The 22,102-nt window shown below is 38.0% G+C and overlaps 1 protein-coding gene across 1 annotated transcript; it reads left to right on the top strand.

Annotated features, from left to right (window-relative positions):
* The first annotated feature begins 5,852 nt into the window (after nt 1-5,852).
* On the top strand, nt 5,853-21,012 carry LOC127655676 (transmembrane protein 41B-like). The gene is made up of 7 exons (XM_052143639.1): nt 5,853-6,020; nt 7,393-7,510; nt 7,624-7,752; nt 8,241-8,334; nt 16,931-17,035; nt 17,122-17,260; nt 18,634-21,012. Exons 1-7 carry the CDS (start codon nt 5,939-5,941, stop codon nt 18,801-18,803), a joined length of 837 nt encoding a protein of 278 aa, XP_051999599.1. The 5' UTR covers nt 5,853-5,938; the 3' UTR covers nt 18,804-21,012.
* The last annotated feature ends 1,090 nt before the right edge of the window (nt 21,013-22,102 follow it).

Below are 22,102 nucleotides of genomic sequence, written 5' to 3' on the forward strand. Positions count from 1 at the left end.
AAAATTTGCAAAAAATGACTAAAACAGCAAGTGCGAGTGGGGTGCCAATAAGGTGGACAGGCTTCGGTCCATGTTGGCCACGGCCCCCCCCCAACTCCGCCACTGTCTGAGAGGTCTGTTAGGTTTATTTTCAACAAGCATATCTGAAATGTATTTAGGTCCTCGGCTATTGAGCGATTCATAAACGAGTAACAGTAGATTAAAATCAATTTTAAATGTAACTGGAATCCAGTGTTAAGGTCTGAGGACTGGAGTAATATGCTCAGATATTTTGGTTTGGGTTAGAATCCTGGTAGGCACATTTTGAGTGAGCTGCAGGTGTCTAATGGTCTTTTTGGGAAACCCGGTTAGGGGAGTCCATTGCGGTAGTCCACCCTACTGGTGATGAATGCATGAACAAGTTTCTGGCAATATTTTTTAGATGACAGTAGGCTGATTTAGTTAGTGCTAATGTGATGTGACTTCTGAAACTAAACTCTGACTTCAAAATGACACCAAGATTTCAAATACAATGACCTCTGTCTTGTCATTGTTTAACTGAAGGACATTTTGGCACATCCAACTGTTAATATAATCAGTGCACTGGCACAGAGAGTCTATGGGGCTGTAGTCGTTAGGTGATAGGGCTAGATAGATCTGGGTATTGTCTGCATAGCCATGGTATGCAATTTGGTTATTTTTCATAAATTGGTCTAGTGGGAGCATATAGCCTACAGGTTGAACAGGAGCAGTGCAAGAATTGAGCCGTCTGGGACTCCACACGTCATGGATGTCCACTCAGATTCATAGTTGCCTATATTCACATTGTAACCACTTCCTTCTAGATACGACATGAACAAGCTGAGGACCGTCCCAGAGAGCCCTACCCAGTTTTCAAATCTGTCTAGGAGAATGTTGTGGTCAACAGTGTCAAAAGCAGCACTGAGATCTAGTAATACCAGCACCGATATTTTGCCTGAATCAGTATTTAGCCGAATGTAATTTAGGATCCAAGTGCCATCTCTGTGCTATGATGTGGTGGGAAACCAGACTGTAAATTGTCCAAGTAGCCATTCGAGATTAAGAATTTGTTCAGCTGATTGAAAACAAACTTTTCAATGATTTTCCCTATGAAAGGAAGATTTGAAATTGGTCTGTAGTTGTTCAATATTGAGATTATTACCGTACACATTTCAAGATTTAGGAATCAATTTCATAACAAATTTCCAACAGCAATCTTTAACAAAATTAGTAAAGAATTATTTGATGTATTTAGTTTTACTGATTTAATTTAGAAAAATATCATGAATTCTATTTGATGAAAATATGAACCCAAAAGATCATCTTACAGTAAAAGGAAGGGCATTACAGCATTATAGTAAGTCTTCACACAAAAATCATTCGAACAGGGGTCTGCCCAGGAGCAAGAGTTGAGTAAGGGGTGGTATCCAATAATTTTGGGGGGAGTGGTTGGTGTTGGAATGTTGTTATGGACCATGCACCACCATGCAGCCCTTCTGGGCCCGCTCTTGCATCCAAACAAACCAGTGCAATTACATTAATCAGACTTTCCTTTGATTCATATGATAATGTGTTTGATTCTCCTCTTGTCATAGTGAACTTACAAAAAAAGTGTTCATTTGTGTGAACATTATGCGTCCTGGAATGGAATTACATTTTTCTAGGACAGATAGCCAAAAAACATGCCGATCCAGTCACTTTTGTTACTCAGAAACTGTGGTTAAAAGAATGTTACCTTCAGTAGCATGAGTACCAAAATAATATATAGGCCTATATATAATTTTGTGTTGTCTCTTCTTTATTTAAAAGAGGGAAAAAAAGGAAAAATGACACTTAATTTTTTTTTTTCAACTAAGAATCCAAACTATGCTAATAAGACATTCAGTTGTTATATATTGATTTCTGGAGTGCAGCACAAACAAACAAAAATGTGTCAAAAGTATTACTGGAACTTCTATGGTGGCTTTTGAGTACCATGTAAAATATTGTACTGACCCGATGTTCAGAATGATAAGACGAATTTAAGAAGCTACATTTTTTGTTTGTGCTACACTCTAAGTGAGGATTTTTACTCGCTCCCGAAATCAATATACAACGTAATAGATGAAAGACTTCTGGATACAGTCTTGGCAAAGTTCTGATATGTACCATGATACTACAATGAATACCATATTAATGTACCATGGTTGCACTCCAAGGCACTTCAAAGAAAAGCATGGCATTTGTTTAAAAGAAATACATGGTAGAACATGCAGGAACTGAAAACGACATGTTTTTCATTTCAGTTCGTTCTGAGCAAAAACTGTATTTTTTCACTCCGGTTCAATAGTTCGGCAGCCTCCTTTGCAAACGGTTACCGGTTAGAACAAAATAAACAAACTAGGGATGCACCGATTGTGAAATTCTGGGCTGATACCGATGTTTAAAATACAAATTTGGCAGATGGCCGATGCCAATTTTTTGTTTTGTTTGTTTATTTTGTTTTTGCTGTTATTTAATCCCCCTTTTGTGCAGGTGAAACAAAGAAATCTTTGAATGAGCACAAATTTAATCATACAAATTTATGAAACAACATTTAATATAACCTTCTTTCAAATAACAAAGATTCATTTGTGAAAAATTACTTTTTCAAGAGCCTTTTTAACCTGCTATACACCTGCTATACAGCTAAATTGTTCACAAAATCACAGACAAGACAGTAAAATACTCCCACACCGCCGACATCAACAAACCACATGTGCGCACGTCATCCGTTGCCCTCTTAGGTCATGCCAGAGGCCTTGTCCAGCCAGTGGCTGTGGGTGGTATTATAGTTCCACCTGTTGGATCTTCTCCGAAACTGCAGCTGGGTAGGCAACTGTTGTCCAAATCAACTGCAAATAAACAAGACACATAAACAGATAAACATCGGCCACTGGCATCGGTGAATGACATCGTATTTCCCGATAGGCCGATGTCAGTCAACTAGGCGAATATCGGCCGATACCGATGTTTGGCCTATACACGGTGCATCCCTAAAAAGAACGGTTAATAATGTCCTTTTTAAATTGACAGTACTCTGCTCGAAGAGGTGGGTGAAATACAGATTGCAGCAATGCTGGATCTCGCAAGAGAAACAAGCAACTTTGTCTGGAAAAACAAGCTAAAAAAACAGCTTTCCTCAAAATAAACAAAAAATCTGCAATTTATCACAATTTAAATCATAACAAGCATACAGTTAATTAACAGTTAAGTAAAATTTGATTAATGATCTGCTTCTGAATCAGAACCTGGCAGCATCAAATCTGTATTATTGCATCATATAAAAATAATTCAGTGAAGACTTGGACACAACTGAGAAATGTTCTTTTTACCTCTAATGATGTTTTCCTTGTATCTGGATTAGCCGTGCATGTATACTGTTGTAACATTACATAGTTGTTGAAAAGGTCTTGATTTGGATGACAACATACAAAATGGACAATTAGGCAAAGAAATGTGTGATGTATCCTTCAGGATCAAAGCACATGCTCCTTTTTGGTAGGGTACAATAGGGTTAAAGGCCCCCGGGATAATAGGCACTTTTAATTGTATTTTCTCCAACACTCATCAGCAATAAAAACTACCACAGAACTTTCCTAAACACCTGTTTGTCACTATGCATGGCAAAATATTCCTGATTCATGAAATCATTGGGTGCAGCAAGTTGGATTTTTGGGTAATTTGATCTAATATTTAATAATTTTCAAAATGTTGCCATTTTTTTTTAGCTAATGAGTATCCCAGAATAAGACAAAATACTTAATTGTCATTTTCAGCTTTATTCTAGGTGATTAAATCAAAAGTTTCTTAACGAATGTCCAATAAGTAAAAAGAATAATATTTGGGGTAAAAAGCCCCCCTGTTACAGGGGTTAAAGACCCATAAAACACATGGTTTTACTTAAGTAGGGCAAATAGATTTGCTTTAAAGAACGTTACATTGATATGTGATCCAATCACAATAGAGATTCAAATGCCCAGTGTGATTGATGGTGCACGCTTTCCTGAAGTGGTTCATTTCAATATGCGTGATCTTAATTTGTTACTCAAAAATAGCATCTCAGAAGTTTTTGCAGAAGTTGACATATTTTGCTCTATAACTATTGACACTGTATTTACACAATATCACTGGGGGCACTTTACCCCAAATGTAAAGACAGTATGGACACCTTTTTAATAATAATAATAATAATAATAATAATAATAATAGTAATCAAAACAAACTTCGGTTCTTATTTCTTTTTATGCAAATTAATCCATCAATATTCAATAAAAATACATGTATTTATTTTTAATCTTGATACACTTTGTGACCAGAAAAAAAGCTAATTTTCCTTGAGGTGTTCCTAAAGAAAGAAAACTGTGCCATGCACGACCATCAATTAACCAATAGCCTTAACACTTTCTACTTCAGATCTTAAATTATGCCTCCAAAAACACCTCAGTCAAATAATAGTCATTCACACCTTACACAGGTCTATGAGGCAGCCACTGCCCTGACACAAACACCATTAACTTTCTGTGAACAGGACGTGAAGTGGCTAAAACTAAAAAAAGCACCTGGACCTGACTCTGTTTCTCCTGCCAGCCTGAAGCATTGTGCAGACCAACTAGCTCCACTCTTCATCACTGACATTTTCAATCAGTTCCTGTCTGTTTTAAGAAATCTATAGTCCAGTACCAAAAAAGCAAAGGGTCTCTTGTCTAAACGACTACAGGCTTGTCTCTTTGACGTCTGTGATAATGAAAACCTTTGAAAGACTTGGCTATCACAGACCCCTGGCTGGACACCTTGCAGTTTGCATTCAGAGCAAACGGGTCTGCAGAGGATGCCGTGAACATGAGTCTGCACTACATCCTACAGCACTGGACTCTACTGGATCATATGTCTGGATTCTGTTTGTGGACTTTAGTTCTGCTTTTAATACAATCATTCATGAGCTCTTACAAACCAAGCTGTCCCAGTTGGCTGTGCCAGACTCCATCTGTCACTGGTGTGCGACTGGGCAAACACACCTCTGACTCTTTGGCACTCAACAGTGGCGCACCACAGGGCTGTGTACTCTCTCCTTTGATATACTCCTCATACACCAATGACTGCACTTCTAAGGACACCTCCGTAAGGCTCCTAAAGTTTGCAGAAGATACAGTGCTAATCAGCCTGATAAGGAATAGCGATGAGACAGCATACAGATTGGAGGGGAAACATCTGGTGTCCTGGTGCAGCTCTAACAACCTACAGTAGAACTGAACACTTTAAAGATATGTGGACTGTGGTCTTTAGGAGATCACCTCTACCTCTACTTCCTATAGTCATCAAAGGATCATCTGTAACAGTCATAAAATCATAAAAAAATTTAGGGACAATAATCTTTCACTGTGTGGAAAGATCATTGGCTGTAGTCTGCCCTCTATCCAAGATCTGTTAGACACCTGTTGCAAAAAGAGAGCAATTAAAAATAATCAACGACCCTTCTCATCCTGCTCACTGTAGCTCCCAGCCTCTTCCATCAGGAATGAGATAAATACCAATTAAAATTAAAACAACAAGAGATAGAAACAGTTTCTTCCATAGAGCTGTGTCCTCACCAAACTCCTAAAACACTACTGCTCTGCACTGTTATCATGAACCATGGCGACATGGGACAGTCTTGAACACTTACTTCCTGTCGCGTGCACGCGCACTCAAGCGGCCAAGACCGCAAGTGTGACAGAGCCATGGACGCCCTTCTCCAATCCTTTCATAATTTCTTGTCTCACTAGGTGGCAGTACTAGTTCTCTCTATCTGTCCCGAACACCACCGAGGAAGAAGAAACCCGTCACAGGTCACCGGACACCGGTATCCAGTCCTGGAGGAGGAGGAGATAGCCGGCTGAAACAGCGAACACGCCGACAGGATACAACATCCGAGACCGACATGGCCAAGAACAGAGGCAGAAACCGTGAGGATCTTGTAGAGGAACAACCGAGACCCTCGAAAGAATCTCAAACCCTTAAAGGTAATTCAGCAGCAGTCCCGTATGTCCTGATCTCACATGCTAAAGGTAATCAAACTCGGCGCAATTATCGTGTGAAGATTCGATCAACGTTCCCCGATTTTTCGGAGTTTAAATATTAGACATACATCAAAAAAAAAAACCTGGCTTCTTGTCCTGTTTGCCAAGATAAGAAAATATGACTGACTGCGGTTAACACACGCTATTTTGCTACCGAAGTTATAATTGTTCAAATCGTGTCTTACCACAACATACACAGCACACATTCATTTGTGAAGTGGACCCTTAAATGTCAGTTATATGTAGTCAAATCAAAGGCTATTTAAAGGGACAGTTCACCCAAAAATTATAATTCTCTCATCATTTACTCACCCTCATGCCAATACAGATCTGTATGACTTTCTTTCTTCTACACAACATATATTATGATTTTTAGAAGAATATCTCCGCTCTGTTGCACATGAACAGTGGCCAGAACTTTGAAGCTCTAAAAAGCACATAAAGGTAGCCTAAAAGTAATCCATACAACTCCAGTGGTTTAATCCACAGCTTCAAAAGTGATGTGATAGCCGTGCTTGAGAAACTGTGCATTCAAATTGTTGTTGTTGTTGTTTTTAACCAAATATCTCCATTTTCACTTTCACTTCTCCTTATGCGTTTTGCTAATTAACATTATATCCACATCTACTGGAAGGGGCTAGTTAAAAGAGGAGATTTATAGTAGAAAAAAAGACATACATTTTAATCTGTTTCTCTCCCACACCTATCATATCACTTCATAAGACTTTTATGCTGCTTTTATATGCTTTTTGGAGCTTCAAAGTTCTGGTCAGCATTCACCTGCATTGTATGTACCAACAGAGCTGAGCTATTCTTCTAAAAATCCTAATTTGTGTTCTGCAGAAGAAAGTCATACACATCTGGGATGGCTGTAAATGATGGGAGAATTTTCATATTTTGGGTGAACTACCCTTTTAATTACAGTGAATGTTGTAGTTTAGAAAGGATTGTGCAATGCAGTGCTATCGGTGTACTTTGGGTTCGCATTACTCGTGTGAAGCCAGAGTTCAATGTGTACAGTTACTACTTTTGCGACTCGCCTTTAATAAAACAGATAAGAGGTCATAGGGCAAAATAAATGGCTGTTATGATACCATGTGAATTATTTCTGATTGCAAACCAATCCAGTCTCCTTGCATTATCAGATCTTGAGCATTCAGTATAGGAGATCTCTCTAGGGCCTCACCCTCCCTGAGGATTGTGAACAAGTGATGCAAATGAATGCAATACATTGCACAGATGAAATCAGAGGTGCAAGGGTTGAAATGTTAATTATGATGCATGTTTTTTTAAATTTTTTTAATCCTTCTTTAAGGAGTCCAGACGCCAGGAGAAGCTTCAGCACGCATGTCAATCCTCATCTTCGTCTCCATCTTTGCCTGTTCAGCTTGTGTCATGTACCTGCTGTTCAAATATTTTCCAGAGCTGAGCGAGTAAGTCTAGTTCTAGACTGTTTTAGACTAGTTTTCAGTGCCGTAGCCTACGTAGAGTGTTTTTGTGGTGACTTGACTATGTCGGATTGAACGTTTCTCGTTATGTCTTGCAGAGATGAGAGGGGAAACATCAAAATTCCTAAAGACATGGACGATGCCAAGGCGTTGGGCACAGTGCTATCCAAATACAAGGACACTTATTACACTCAAGTACTTTTAGCGTACTTTTCTACATATATCTTGTATCCTTTGTGCTGTAACTGCTGAATGTTTATTTTTATGGCCACATGCAGTGGCAAGGCTATGATGTAATGTGTAGGCAATGCTCTAACGGGTTTTAAATCGACAAAACCTACCTCCCTAGCCTAAACCTAACCGATAGTGTCATAAAAGCATATGTGAGATCAAAACTGCAATTGCTGAAGCATCCACGTTATATTGTGGTGCTTCTATGACGCATGCTCTTCAGTACTCCGGTCCTTTGCTTCGCAAGTACTGTGCAATTTGTTTGCATTTTAACAAGGTTGTGAATACATTTGGTTGTGTAATGCAAATGTTAAAATGCATCGTCTTACAAGTCATGCACTATAAAAGTGTTTAGAGACAGATGCGAATACCAGGTGTAAACGAGGCCTGAGTCACATGGATTGATCTAGCGTGGTAGCTAACGTTGCAGAAATTGCTGTCTTTATTCAGTATGCTCTTAAATCCTTAACTAATCCTTACTTAGCCTTCAGACGTTTGCCATTCCAGGCTCCATATTTCTCAGCATACTGTCTGGATATCTTTACCCTTTTCCTCTAGCTCTCTTCCTGGTCTGTCTGGTAAGTTCTTTGTTTCAATGCAAATTCATTTAAAAATTGATCTGTCTGCTGCAGTCAGACGTTGTCCTCTAGATTGTAACGCCACTTAGTGTTTTGCTTATGCACGTAGATTGTCGACTTTTGATTATCACAAAATAAATTTGTGGTCTCGTCCTTCCTTTTAAAGGTATATTTCACCCAAAAATGAAAATCTTAGATGTGTATGACTGACTTTGTACTGCAGAACACAAAGATTTTTAGAAGAACAGATTGTAGATCCTCACAATGCAAGTGAATGGTGTCCAAAATAATGAAGCTCATAAAGCACATAAAGGCATGTTAAATGTGTAAGCCCGTTTATCGGTCCAATGACGGTCTCCAATAATACGGGTGAAGGTCTCTGCGCGTTACTGTCTTTCTTGTACGCAACACAACAATATTAAATGAAATACATTTTCTCTTATGTATTATCTCGTTATTTCATCTGACTCCATAAATGAAAAAGGTTTTTAATGATATCTGAGTATCATTAAAAGTGAGCGAATGTTTGATTATTCCTTTAACTCCTTTAATTATATTTTACCCGTTTAGATTAAGAAACTATGTCGCTTTGAGGTCCTCGCGTGTTTTCTCTACACCGTGGGTCTCCACGATCACAAGCGGCCAGTATTGGATCATCAAACAGAGGTAATTGCTATATACCTGAGATCGGTCACATTCACGTATACACAATCAAAGATACTTCAGTATAGCCCCATGGAATTGCATACACTTGAATGTAACTTAGCGTTTTCTTCAGTAGAGGTCACGGCCACTATTATAGATGTAAGTTGACCAACATAACTTCTCTTATAATAGCTTTGGATTGGCCATGCGTGGTTTCCCACGTACACTTATCTGGAGAAACATCAAATTAAAACAGAGGTAAGACACCCAGATTTAGATTGGTCAAGCAGCGTTTGCTGTTCTAAGCGGAAATTCCCTTTTGTCTTTGCAAACCAAGTACACTTGAATCGATGCCAAATATTAGTCGTCACTAATCTGGCCGCAGACTTGCGGTAACATCACGAATCATTCAATCTGTTTGGGAAACACAATGTCAGAGTCAGTCAGAATAAAATCAAATGTTGACAATTTATTGACCAGGTAACATAATCAATTCATCAATTCCAATTAGACATTGATAAGTCAAAGTTAGACATTTTATCAAAACATAAGAAATACAATTGCAATCACCTGAAATAAACTACAAACAGTAAACTGTTTGGGATCGTCTGATTACAGAGAGCCCTGAGCAATGTGTGGCCTCTCCTTAAATACCCAGATAATTCAACATGCTTACCAAATGGTGGTGTCTGTCATTATAATTAGATTTTGGTCCCCTGTTGAGGGGTTCCTGTAGATTAACATACAGGAGGTATGGAGGATCTGGGGAGGGCACACCTTTAAGGGGCACACCACATTTCACATATTTTATAACTTCTTTTAGCTTTTCATTATGGCTGGGAGGATGAGACCAGTTTACCAGGAGCACTGAGAGACTTTAAATGATACCAAACATGTTATAGTTACTTTTTGTACACACTTCACATTGCATAGGTTTTTAGTGAGCTTTAAGTGAGGAGGAGGTAAGATGAAGATACTTTAGAAGGGAGGTGTTAGCTGCACAGTATGTTGCATCTCGGATGTTGCTGTTACATCTGCGAGAGAGAGTTCAGATGTTAATTCTCATGAGAGCCTTTTGTTTTCTCGAGGAGTAGCCCAGACTCACTGGCACCTGCCTTACAGTTTTCCCCGTTTGGCACCGTGGGCCACACACAGGGTTTCCTGCGGTGTCACTTCAGTCTTTGTAAGGTGGGCAGCTGTAAGGGGCTGAGAGCAAGTGCCATGTCTGTTGATAGACCTGATGAGGCATCTGAAGTCGCAACACTGTGTCTGGTTGAGGTTAGCACATGTGTTCAGTTCATAGAGTCCATCAAGGCATTTGTGGCTTGTTCAGTGGACATGTCATTCCATCATGGAGAAACATCTGCTTCTGGTTGTACCTTTAATGATGATCTGACTCTTTGAAGAATTCTCTGCCACCTCCATTGGTGGTCTTCTGGGCAGACCTCAATTAGGTGAAGGAGTTCTCCCTGGCAATGCATATACACCTGAACAGCTTCTTAAATGACCATGTAAAGATGAAACTCTGAAGAACTTAACTGACACAATAAAAGGTTGAGTAATACATGATGAAAAGACAAACAATGAATCAATGTCACCAGTGCGAGTGGTAATCCAGGTCTCAAGTGTGTATTTAAAAATGCAAAGGGGACTAATTAATCTGAATTAATTAAAGGAAAGGTGGCACAGAGCTCAAGGCAATTAGAACATGTATCATCAATATACCATATTACAGTGGATACTAAATTAAAGGAAACATACCACAAAGTCAGTATAACTAGTATTTCCATCAGTGGCAGGCATCAATAAACATATAGTTATAATACTAATTCTATGATTTTAGAATCACAGTTACAGACATATACAATAATAATAACAGTGTTAATTCAAAATGATCTAATGTGTGTGATTTGGTGGCTAAGTCATGTCGATGATACATGTCTATTTTCAAAATGTGAAGTGGATCGATAGAAGCCTCTGCATTTCATATCGTCAACTTATTTTATTTTTATATTGTTATTAGCAATGCGTTGGAAACCAGGGGCCCTCTGGTTTGCAACCATTCCAACAACAATCAATTGGTTTGATTTATACGTGCGTGGAAATGTTGAAATTTTGTTGCTTGCAATTAGTAATTAAATCATCGATGTGTGACTGTAGCCATGCACGTGTCCCATGTATATTACAGTATTTAAAAGGAAAGTTGTAAATAGTGCCTGTTTTATGGAAACAGGTTTGTAATATCCTATGTGTGAGAGGCTATGTGTATGTGAGAGGCGGGCCAGATCTTCAGTGGATTAGTATCTTCAGAATCTTGGCCATTATTTTGTTCCATGATGTGTCAGTAATAAAAGTGGGTGCTCTGTATGTTTAGGAGATGGGTGGAACCTGATCTAGAGCAATTGGTGTTGTATAATTTTTGGTTCGGTGCTAAACCGGAGGCCGTACTAGATATTTTTGTTTTTGTGGAGCTGTGAGGTGTGAATGGCCTGTTAGATTTGCTTTCGCACCCATCTCCAGCATGGCCAAATTGATGTCCTGGCTTGAGGCGGGGGATCAGAATTCTTTTTCATCTGTCCCTCACGACATTGTAACCTGAAATATGAACAACTACAGAAAGAGAAACAGTTAATGTTGAACCTTTAATTAATTTGCATTTAGACATGTGGTACTTTATTTTCCTCCGATGGTCAAAGCCAAACTGTTACAGACAGCTTTAGTCTCATAATGTATGGTTTGTGCCATCAGGGGAGAAACATGTACCATTGCAATGTCAATGCAAATTTTATTTCAAAGATCAAATTAGACTGAGCATCTTTGGTGAGATCTGAATTACTGCTGATATTTTAGTGCAGTTTGGAGTGTGAAGCACCTTAAGCTGTTCTCACAGTTGAGTCTGTACAGTCTGCTGTTGTGAGCAATATAAGCCCCAGTTCTGCTGGGGAACTTTCTGAGCTTTGTTTTATTGCTCCCAACACAGATCTGTGGTCAAAGAATCAATTCACATTTTGGTGATGTGTCTTCTGCTTAGCATTTTTTAAGGATGCTATTCACACGTTTGATCATCTATGACCTATGATCTCGGTGGTCCGTTAGGGTTATGAAATTTTGCCTGATGTTTAGCATTTTACACACAAATTTTTTCATTGTCTATCCAGTGGAATGGTTCCCTGATCAGATTTTAAATTCAATTGGTGCTTCTCAGCGAGAGATGATTTGGTTCATTATCATGTGCCACTGCATTGGTGCACAGCAAACAACGACCGTATACTCCTCCCTCTTGGCACTGAGAAGAGAACCAATGAAATTCAAATCACAAGAATTTTCAGGGCGGTAAGGTTGTTAGGTTTGCAGTGTCACTACAAATATACATGTCTAATATACATCTGCAATGCCATGCATAACCTTTCCCGTCTGTGGCCATGCATGGCCATTATAATATAATGCATATTATAATGTGATTATAATACAACTATATTGTATTAAAATAGTATAAATTAAACTGATTTTATCACTGGTTTCTGGAGGGCTTCTGGAGCGATGTATTTATCGTCATAAATCATGCCTTCAGTGACCTTGACTAGTTGGTCCTGCTGCAGGTGCGGTGTCAGCTCTCCATCAGAGCTCCACAGTTCTTGTTGGTACTGTTTTGAGTTAATAGGAATAGTCTGAACCGCACTCTCAGCAGGAACAATCAGCCTGTCAGGCTGCCATTCATCTCCCTATGGGGATGGAGGCCACATATCCCTATTGGTGATGGTATTTTCCATTATTCCGTTTGCGTTGTGGGCCACGCCCTTTTGGCAGTTTTGTTTTTAAACTCTGTGAAGAAATTTGTGAACAGTTTCAACAGGTCAGCTATAGGGCGTTTTTTGGCAATGTTTTGCTTGTTTTCTCAAATCTCTTTCTCTTTTTTGGCAATCTCTTATGAGATGGTTACACTTTTGCAATAATGGCATTGCATTTTGCTCTGAGATCTTTGGTTAAGTTTCTCTGGGCCTTTCCCTTCTGTTAACCATTTTGCAGGCGCTTAACACTACGGGGTTTTGATCTCCACCTGCTTTCTATTCTTGAACCCCAGTCTACTATTGATCTGAGCGTGTGTTCGGCGGGTCGACACCATTGGATAAAGCCGTTTGAACTGGGATGCTGGCATTTTTCTTAACAAGCTGTAGTAATGCGTCATGGTCACGGTTTGCATTTTCTAGGCCTGAGTGTTCTTTGTATGTTACCCATAACCGTTCAGCGTACGTTTCAAATGACTCATTACTGGCTTGTTTGATTTCAAATATTTTTCTCCAATCTGCATGTGTCGGTCCCTCATGTCTAATAATGCCTGTTTTAGGCGCTTCGTAGATCATTTCGTCGGTTTCGTTATTTTCTCGGTTCATAATGTTGCCAGATTTCATCTCTGTGGTTAGTTTTGGTCTGAGCTCCTCAGGAATTGTGAAGAGAGCTATTTGCCAAACATCTCTAGTTTCTAATTTGTACACCGTGGCCTGTAACATCAATGCTTCCCAGTAGGGTTGAAACGGCCCTTTTCTCGGCATAATTCCTACGACTTGTTTATGTCTAGAGCATTCTTCGCATGTTAACGGCGGCTGATTGTTGTGATTTCATCATCCGCGTTCGTCATGGTTTTAAGCACAGCGACATTAACTGATTTCTTTGGCAAGTCTTTCGATTTTGTTCGAGTCTTTACTGAGCTTTGCAGGTTTGGTTCTTCAGGCCGCAGGTTCACAAGAGCTTCGATTCACGAGTTTCTCTCTGTGGCCTGTCTCCTAACGCGGCATTGTCATCATCATCATCATTTTGTGTCTCTAGCTCAAAGGTTTTATCCAGTGCTGCTCGTTTAACTGCAGCTACTGGAAACCCAGATTTATCACAGCAATCTTCGAGAGCAGATATGTAATTCCTGCCGGTTTTAAGTTTTCTTTGAATTTGATCAATTGTTTTTGCCATTTCTTCGCGTTGTCTAGCCCACCCCTGTTGCTCGTGCGTGAAGGCTTCGACTTGTGCTCTTAACTTTTGCAATTCGTCAGATCGCAATCTTTCGATTTCTTTGATATTTGCTATTGTTCGTTCGTTCTCGGTTATGGTCTCGAGGTCGTTACGACGAAGCAAATAAACAATTACAGCGGGAATGTTATTGTATTTTGATTTTGATTTCAATTTCGCACCCTCAGCAGAATACCAGGATATTAATTCGTTGTTGCTCCACTTTAATTTTAGTCCCTTGTCAGCTTAACCGAACAAGGAGGTTTTTTAATTGCACACCTAAAATATCCATAATTTCCCGTCTATACCGCTGCTGTGCTTTCCCTGGAAAGACATGTTTCCAGTCTAATTCTTATGCCCACGGAGTTTTCGGTTCGGTCTTAATAAATGTGAGGTGTAAACAATCTCCCCTCAACACTTCTAAAAGGCAAATAAAGATTGACTTACCACAGCAGCTGGAGATAGGTGAGAAGGTCAAACCTCATGTCCGGGCAGGGATCAAGTTGAATGTTGCGCTGGAAAGACGTTGCTCGTCTGGTTGCGAGATCACGGAAGGGCTGTCACCACTTTGTAAGCCCGTTTATCGGTCCAATGACGGTCTCCAATAATACGGGTGAAGGTCTCTGCGCGTTACTGTCTTTCTTATGCATAACACAACAATATTAAATGAAATACATTTTCTCTTATGTATTATCTCGTTATTTCATCTGACTCCATAAATGAAAAAGGTTTTTAATGATATCTGAGTATCATTAAAAGTGAGCGAATGTTTGATTATTCCTTTAACTCCTTTAATTATATTTTACCCGTTTAGATTAAGAAACTATGTCGCTTTGAGGTCCTCGCGTGTTTTCTCTACACCGTGGGTCTCCACGATCATAAGCGGCCAGTATTGGATCATCAAACAGAGGTAATTGCTATATACCTGAGATCGGTCACATTCACGTATACACAATCAAAGATACTTCAGTATAGCCCCATGGAATTGCATACACTTGAATGTAACTTAACGTTTTCTTCAGTAGAGGTCACGGCCACTATTATAGATGTAAGTTGACCAACATAACTTCTCTTATAATAGCTTTGGATTGGCCATGCGTGGTTTCCCACGTACACTTATCTGGAGAAACATCAAATTAAAACAGAGGTAAGACACCCAGATTTAGATTGGTCAAGCAGCGTTTGCTGTTCTAAGCGGAAATTCCTTTTTGTCTTTGCAAACCAAGTACACTTGAATCGATGCCAAATATTGAGTCGTCACTAATCTGGCGCTAGACTTGCGGTAACATACTGAATCATTCAATCTGTTTGGGAAACACAATGTCAGAGTCAGTCAGAATCAAATCAAATGTTGACAATTTATTGACCAGGTAACATAATCAATTCATCAATTCCAATTAGACATTGATAAGTCAAAGTTAGACATTTTATCAAAACATAAGAAATACAATTGCAATCACCTGAAATAAACTACAAACAGTAAACTGTTTGGGATCGATCTGATTACAGAGAGCCCTGAGCAATGTGTGGCCTCTCCTTAAATACCCAGATAATTCAACATGCTTACCAAATGGTGGTGTCTGTCATTATAATTAGATTTTGGTCCCCTGTTGAGGGGTTCCTGTAGATTAACATACAGGAGGTATGGAGGATCTGGGGAGGGCACACCTTTAAGGGGCACACCACATTTCACATATTTTATAACTTCTTTTAGCTTTTCATTATGGCTGGGAGGATGAGACCAGTTTACCAGAGCACTGAGAGACTTTAAATGATACCAAACATGTTATAGTTACTTTTTGTACACACTTCACATTGCATAGGTTTTTAGTGAGCTTTAAGTGAGGAGGAGGAGTAAGATAGAAGGGAGGTGTTAGCTGCACAGTATGTTGCATCTCGGATGTTGCTGTTACATCTGCGAGAGAGAGTTCAGATGTTAATTCTCATGAGAGCCTTTTGTTTTCTCGAGGAGTAGCCCAGACTCACTGGCACCTGCCTTACAAATGTAATCCATACGACTCCAGTGTTTTAATCCATATCTTCAGAAGCAATATGATAGGTGTGTGTGAGAGACAAATCAATATTTATGTCCAATAGGTGCTGATATGCACAATAAATGCAAATCGCCAACAATACAAGAAGAATCTAACAGTGAAAGTGGAGAGATAAAGTAAAAAAAGGACATAAATATTGATCTGTTTCTCTCACACACACCTATCATATTTCTTCTGAAGACATGGTTTAAACCACTGGAGTCATATGGATTACTTCAGTGCTGCCTTTATGTGCTTTTTGGAGCTTCAAAGTTCTGGTCACCATTCACTTGCCTTGTGAGGACCTACAGAGCTGAGATATTCTTCTAAAAAACCTTTGTGTTCAGCAGAAGAAAGAAAGAAAGTTATACACATCTGGAACGGCATGAGGGTGAATAAATGATGAGGTAAATTTCATTTTTGGGTGAACCCATTCTAAAAATCAAGGTTACATTGAGGCACTTACAATGGAAGTGAATGGGGACCATTTTTTAAGGGTTTAAATGGAGAAATTTGAAGTTTATAATTTTATAAAAGCAATTGCGTTAATTCTTCTGTCAAAATGTGTTTATTATTTGAGCTGCAAAGTTGTTTAAATCATTGTTTTTATTGTTGCTTTAGGGTTTTAGTGTTTACATTACGTCGGCATGGCAACAAATATATTTTATGACACTAAAATTATGTTAACATGTATGTTGTTTATATCTTGTGTCTTTACTTTTGAAACGGTGAGACTTTTAACATTAACAGGTTGGCCCCATTCACTTCCATTGTAAGTGCCTCACTGTTACACTCGATAAAAAGGAGGGACGAGTCTAAATACATTTTTGTGGTAATCAACTTTTTACCACAAATGCTGTCGATTGAGCTTAACTTGTATTGAACCGGAATATTCCTTAAATCAATGTTATACTTTTCAGTGTTCAGGCCTAGGTGCGTCTTTTTGCTATATGCTGTCTTATTTAGTCGGGAGACCAATAGTCTACAAGTACCTGACAGAGAGAGTGCAGAAATGGTCACAACAGGTAAAACTGTCAGATCTGTATACTTTTAGTTTTAAATGACATTGTAGCCTAAATGTTAAACTATTGTTGTTGTTTTGTCATTGTAGGTAGACAAGCACAGAGAACACCTCATTAATTACATAATTTTCCTGAGGATAACACCGTTCCTTCCAAACTGGTTCATCAATATCACCTCACCGGTCATAAATGTGCCTCTTGGTGTCTTTTTCCTGGGCACCTTTCTTGGTAAGATTAATCTGCAAAGGAGATCCCAATTTACCTTTTGTGTGTTCATGTATTTTTTATTGAAACAAGAAGTCGGGGGAGGTCATAAAGAAGGGTTTGTCCTTGTTTACATCACAGCCCAGCAAAACTATGAATAGGGATGCTTGCGTAGGCAATCAACACTATTAAATTGCTTGTGCTAAGGGTAAGGGATTTGAACAAACCCTGAGTAATTTGGTCCATTTGTCAGGCAGAGAAAGACTGTACATTTATAGAGCATTTATATGCTAAACGTTTTGTCCATTTTTAAAAGTACACTAGCATATAGATTGGTTCAAAGCTAATAGACATGGACTGCAAAAGTCCAGTTTGGTTTCATGGTGTCTTTTAGATACATTTAAATGAAACTTTCATCTGTAAAGTGGACCCTTAAATGTCAGTTTTATTTAGTGAGGTCATAGGCTATTTAAAGGGACAGTTCACCCAAAAATGATAACTCTCTCATTTACTCGCCCTCATGCCATCCCAGATGTGTATGACTTTCTTTCTCCTGCAGAACACAAATGAAGATTTTTAGTGCATATCTCAGCTCTGTTGGTCCATATAATGCAAGGAATATTGGCTTGAACTTTGAAGCTTCAAAAGCACATAAAGGCAGCATAAAGGTAATCCATATGACTCCGGTGGATAAACTCATTTACATTTATGCATTTGGCAGACGCTTTTATCCAAAGCAACTTACAGTGCACTTATTACAGGGACAATCCCCCCGGAGCAACCTGGAGTTAAGTGCCTTGCTCAAGGACACAATGGTGGTGGATGTGGGGATTGAACCAGCGACCTTCTGATTAACAGTTGTGTTTTAGCCCACTACGCCACCACCACTCCATGTCTTCTCATGTCATCCAAAGCGATATGATAGGTGTGTGAGAAACAGATAAATATATATATATATATATATATATTTTTTTTGCAATCAATCTCCACTTTCACTTTCTTCTTGGCGATTTGCATTATTTGTGCAGATGGCTGCATACTGAGGCAGGGAGAAGAATTTATAGTAAAAAAAGTACTTAAATATTGATCTGTTTCTCACCCACACCTATCATATTGCATCAGAAGACATGGATTTAACCACTGGAGTCGTATGGATTACTTTTATTCTGCCTTCAAATTCTTCAAAGTTTTGGTCACCATTCACTTGCATTATATGGACCAACAGAGCTGAAACATTCTTCAGAAAATCTTTGTTTGTGTTCGGTGGCAGAAAGAAAGTCATACAGGGATGGCATGTGAGTCATTTTTGTATGTATTAGGGTGATTTAATAGAGTATTGATATGATGACGTGTAACCTGAGAAACATCTAGCAACTGTTCTGTGATCTGTTTGGTAGGAGTAGCCCCTCCATCCTTTGTGGCGATAAACGCAGGCACGACGCTGTATAAGTTAACCACAGCTGGAGAGGCAGTGTCTTGGAACTCTCTCCTCGTGTTGGGCATTCTGGCTGTTGTCTCCATCCTACCCGTTTGCTTTCAGAAGAAACTCCAACAGAAGCTTGAGTAGACTTCTAGAGCCCTTCTTGATCCAGCTCAGGAATGATAACAGTCCTCTTACGGCCAACTTCTGTTTTCGACTCTTCTTTTATGCATGTACTGTACCACAAACTCTCATTTTACTCATTTGACTTCATATGACTGGTGACAGCCAACCAATGAATGTCAGTGACGGACTGGCCTAGATATGCTTCTTTGCATTGCTTTCATGGAATGAAAAGTCTACCATCTAACGTTAAGCAATATTTTCCATGTCAGTGTCTTCAGAGGTTTTAAACCCCCCCCAATATTTTTCTAAACAACAGCAATGTAATTAAAAAAAATCTAGAGGAAGAATTCTTTAATATGTACGATACACTGGAAAATGCACATTTTCACTCCTTTATTTTTTTTAATGGCTTTCTGCTTTTCTTTTTGTAACAGTATTTAATTAATTCTAATATTATTTCTAATGCAAGCTAAGAATGCGGTTGGAAATAGCAATCTCGATGTTGGAGGTCTCCCAACAGTGCCCTGAGTACTGCTGTTAACTTTAGGTGATAGTGCTTAGCTTGTTATAGCCGCTTCATTTTTACCCTAACCAATTCATGAAATTGGATGATACCACATTAGTATAAGAGATCGAAACTGTGGATTGCATTTGTTTAGATTTTAGGTTACCTGATGTACTAGAAATTATGTCACTCAACTAAACCATTAGCACCCAATATGGCATTTCAAAAACTTTGCCTGTTTGTTAATGGCAAATTGTAGTCACTTTTTAACCTTAAAAAACGCAATATCTTTACATTTGAATGCAACTCTTCTTTTTTTTTAAATAGTCAAATTGCCAAATTATTTTGAGCTTCTTGAAATAGTTCTGATAAGTAGATAATATAAGGACATAGTTAGGCCAGTGTGTAGGTTATAATTTATATTTTATCCACAAAACAGCGGGAAGTATTAATTCTGAGCTTTAGATTGGTTATTTGGAAATCTATGAGGTTTCCTGGACCTACGTCAAGCTGTTGTAAAGGATTTTAAATTGAATATTTTTATTTCAACCCATTTTTAATGGCTAAGGTACAATTTGCTGTATTTATTTTTGTTATTCTTGAAAACTATTTCTGACTGATCTTGTTAACACCTTCAAAATGGGTCGAAAAGTTCAGTATACTACGTTAGCATGAAGTTGGGGACTGAATTAGCAAGATGCACGAGGATGAATGAACATCGTCTGCACTGAACTTTCACTTATGTGAGGGATTGAGAGGGAAGGGATTGTTGTTATATTTGTTCTCTTGGATTAATAATTGTTTGCTGTCTATTTCCACCCTAGTACCTCAGAAAGCTGTTTAGTTGTCAAGAAGTGAGAGAGCAGATGTGACTAATGTAGTAGTTCTGCAACAGTTTTGAGTTGCAAATATTCTGTATTTGGTATGATGACGATCGGTTTATTGATTATCTCTCGGACCCAATTGCAATTTCCTAAATTATAACCTGATTTTTCTTTAGCATATTTTTACAGAGCTGTTTTATCCATAAATTATGGTTACTGCTCACAGTATTACATAAGTTTAATTTAAAACTTATTTAAAAAAAAAAGCTATTCACTTTTTAGCTCGTCTTTTCCAACTTCTTGAAACACGTAATATGAAGATATTTATTATGGGATGATTAAATAGATGCATAACATTTGTCTCTTTGGAACTTGCTCAATTTCAACTTGATCTCAGTTGAATATGTGTAAATGTGTGGCCAGTTTTATTGTTACAGGAAAATACAAAGATGTGAGAATATTAATTTAATCATTTTGCTAGTAATATACAATATTTATAATTTACATAACAATTATGTTATTAAATGTGTCAAATTACAATTAAAAATGTATTACATTAAACATAATTAAAAGCACAACCGATTATCTATCCAACACGCTACAATTCGATGATGATTTTGTTTTTTAATTCAATGCCACAAGAACAAGAGGTATTAAACATGGTCACATTATTAACAACATCAAAGGTGCCAAACAACAATTCTTAAACAAAATTATGTTCTTTTCAAACATGACATGTTTTCAGTGCTTTTTAGTTTGTTCAAAATGTTTATGTATAATTCAAAGTCATTTATCAAATGTCAAATATTGGGTTTGCAAAGAGCCCATTTCTTCTTGTGTATATGGTAGTTTCCTAATAAAATAACTGCACAATGTATTGTTGTTTACATTCCAAAATGTCATTTTGAAAATAAAACAAAGCACATCAAAAGCATACAACTTTAGCACACATCTCAGTTTTCTGTTAATATAGGTTTTTAAATCCTTCCAAAATAATCTTGAGTAAATACAATGATAAAACAAATGCAAAATTGTTTCTTTTCTAATCCACAAAATTCACAGGTATATGAAATGGTATAAACAACAAATAGCCATTCGAATGAATCAACTGCCTTACTAAAATAATCCCTTCATTGACCCAAGCATGATATAAAAGTGATTTGCTTTTAAATAGTAAGTCTTTGTTGTTCCATATGAAATAACTGCGTGGCGAAAAATCGTGCTTGTAGATCAAATTCCACGCTAGCAGGGCTTGTTTGTGAAAATTGGCCAATTTGATGGGAATTTTGGCGACTGAGCAATTACACTTCAACAAAAAGTGTTTACCCAAACTGTCAAATATGTCATTAGGAAATATGTTCCAAATTCTTTTCTTATTCTTCATAAATTCTATCAACCATTTAAATTGGAAAGTGTCATTAAGTGTTCCAAAATCTAAGACCTCAAGTCCCCCTTGCTCTTTAGTGTTACAAATGACATCCTATTTAAATAATGTGGCTTTTCCCTCCAAATGAAATCATAAAGTATCTTTTCTAAATCTTTAATCACTTTACGAGGCACATCTAATGATAAAGAAATATATACCGATCAAGATATTCCTTCCGCTTTTGACAATAATACCCTCCCAAATATTGATATAACCATCATTAACCACAAATTAAATGTATTTTTTGTTTTTTCAATAATTGGATCAAAATGTAATTGCCTTTTTACACATTTTCTACAAGTGGAATACTAGAATACTTTCTATTTTTGTAATGTAAAATTCTTTAAGGGGAAATAAATTCATTTTTAGGTCTGAAACAGCAGTGAATGCCTTTTTATATACACTCACCTAAAGGATTATTAGGAACACCTGTTCAATTTCTCATTAATGCAATTATCTAATCAACCAATCACATGGCAGTTGCTTCAATGCATTTAGGGGTGTGGTCCTGGTCAAGACAATCTCCTGAACTCCAAACTGAATGTCAGAATGGGAAACAAAGGTG

The sequence above is a fragment of the Xyrauchen texanus genome, chromosome 1 (genome assembly GCF_025860055.1).
Source record: "Xyrauchen texanus isolate HMW12.3.18 chromosome 1, RBS_HiC_50CHRs, whole genome shotgun sequence".
Classification (NCBI taxonomy): domain Eukaryota; kingdom Metazoa; phylum Chordata; class Actinopteri; order Cypriniformes; family Catostomidae; genus Xyrauchen; species Xyrauchen texanus.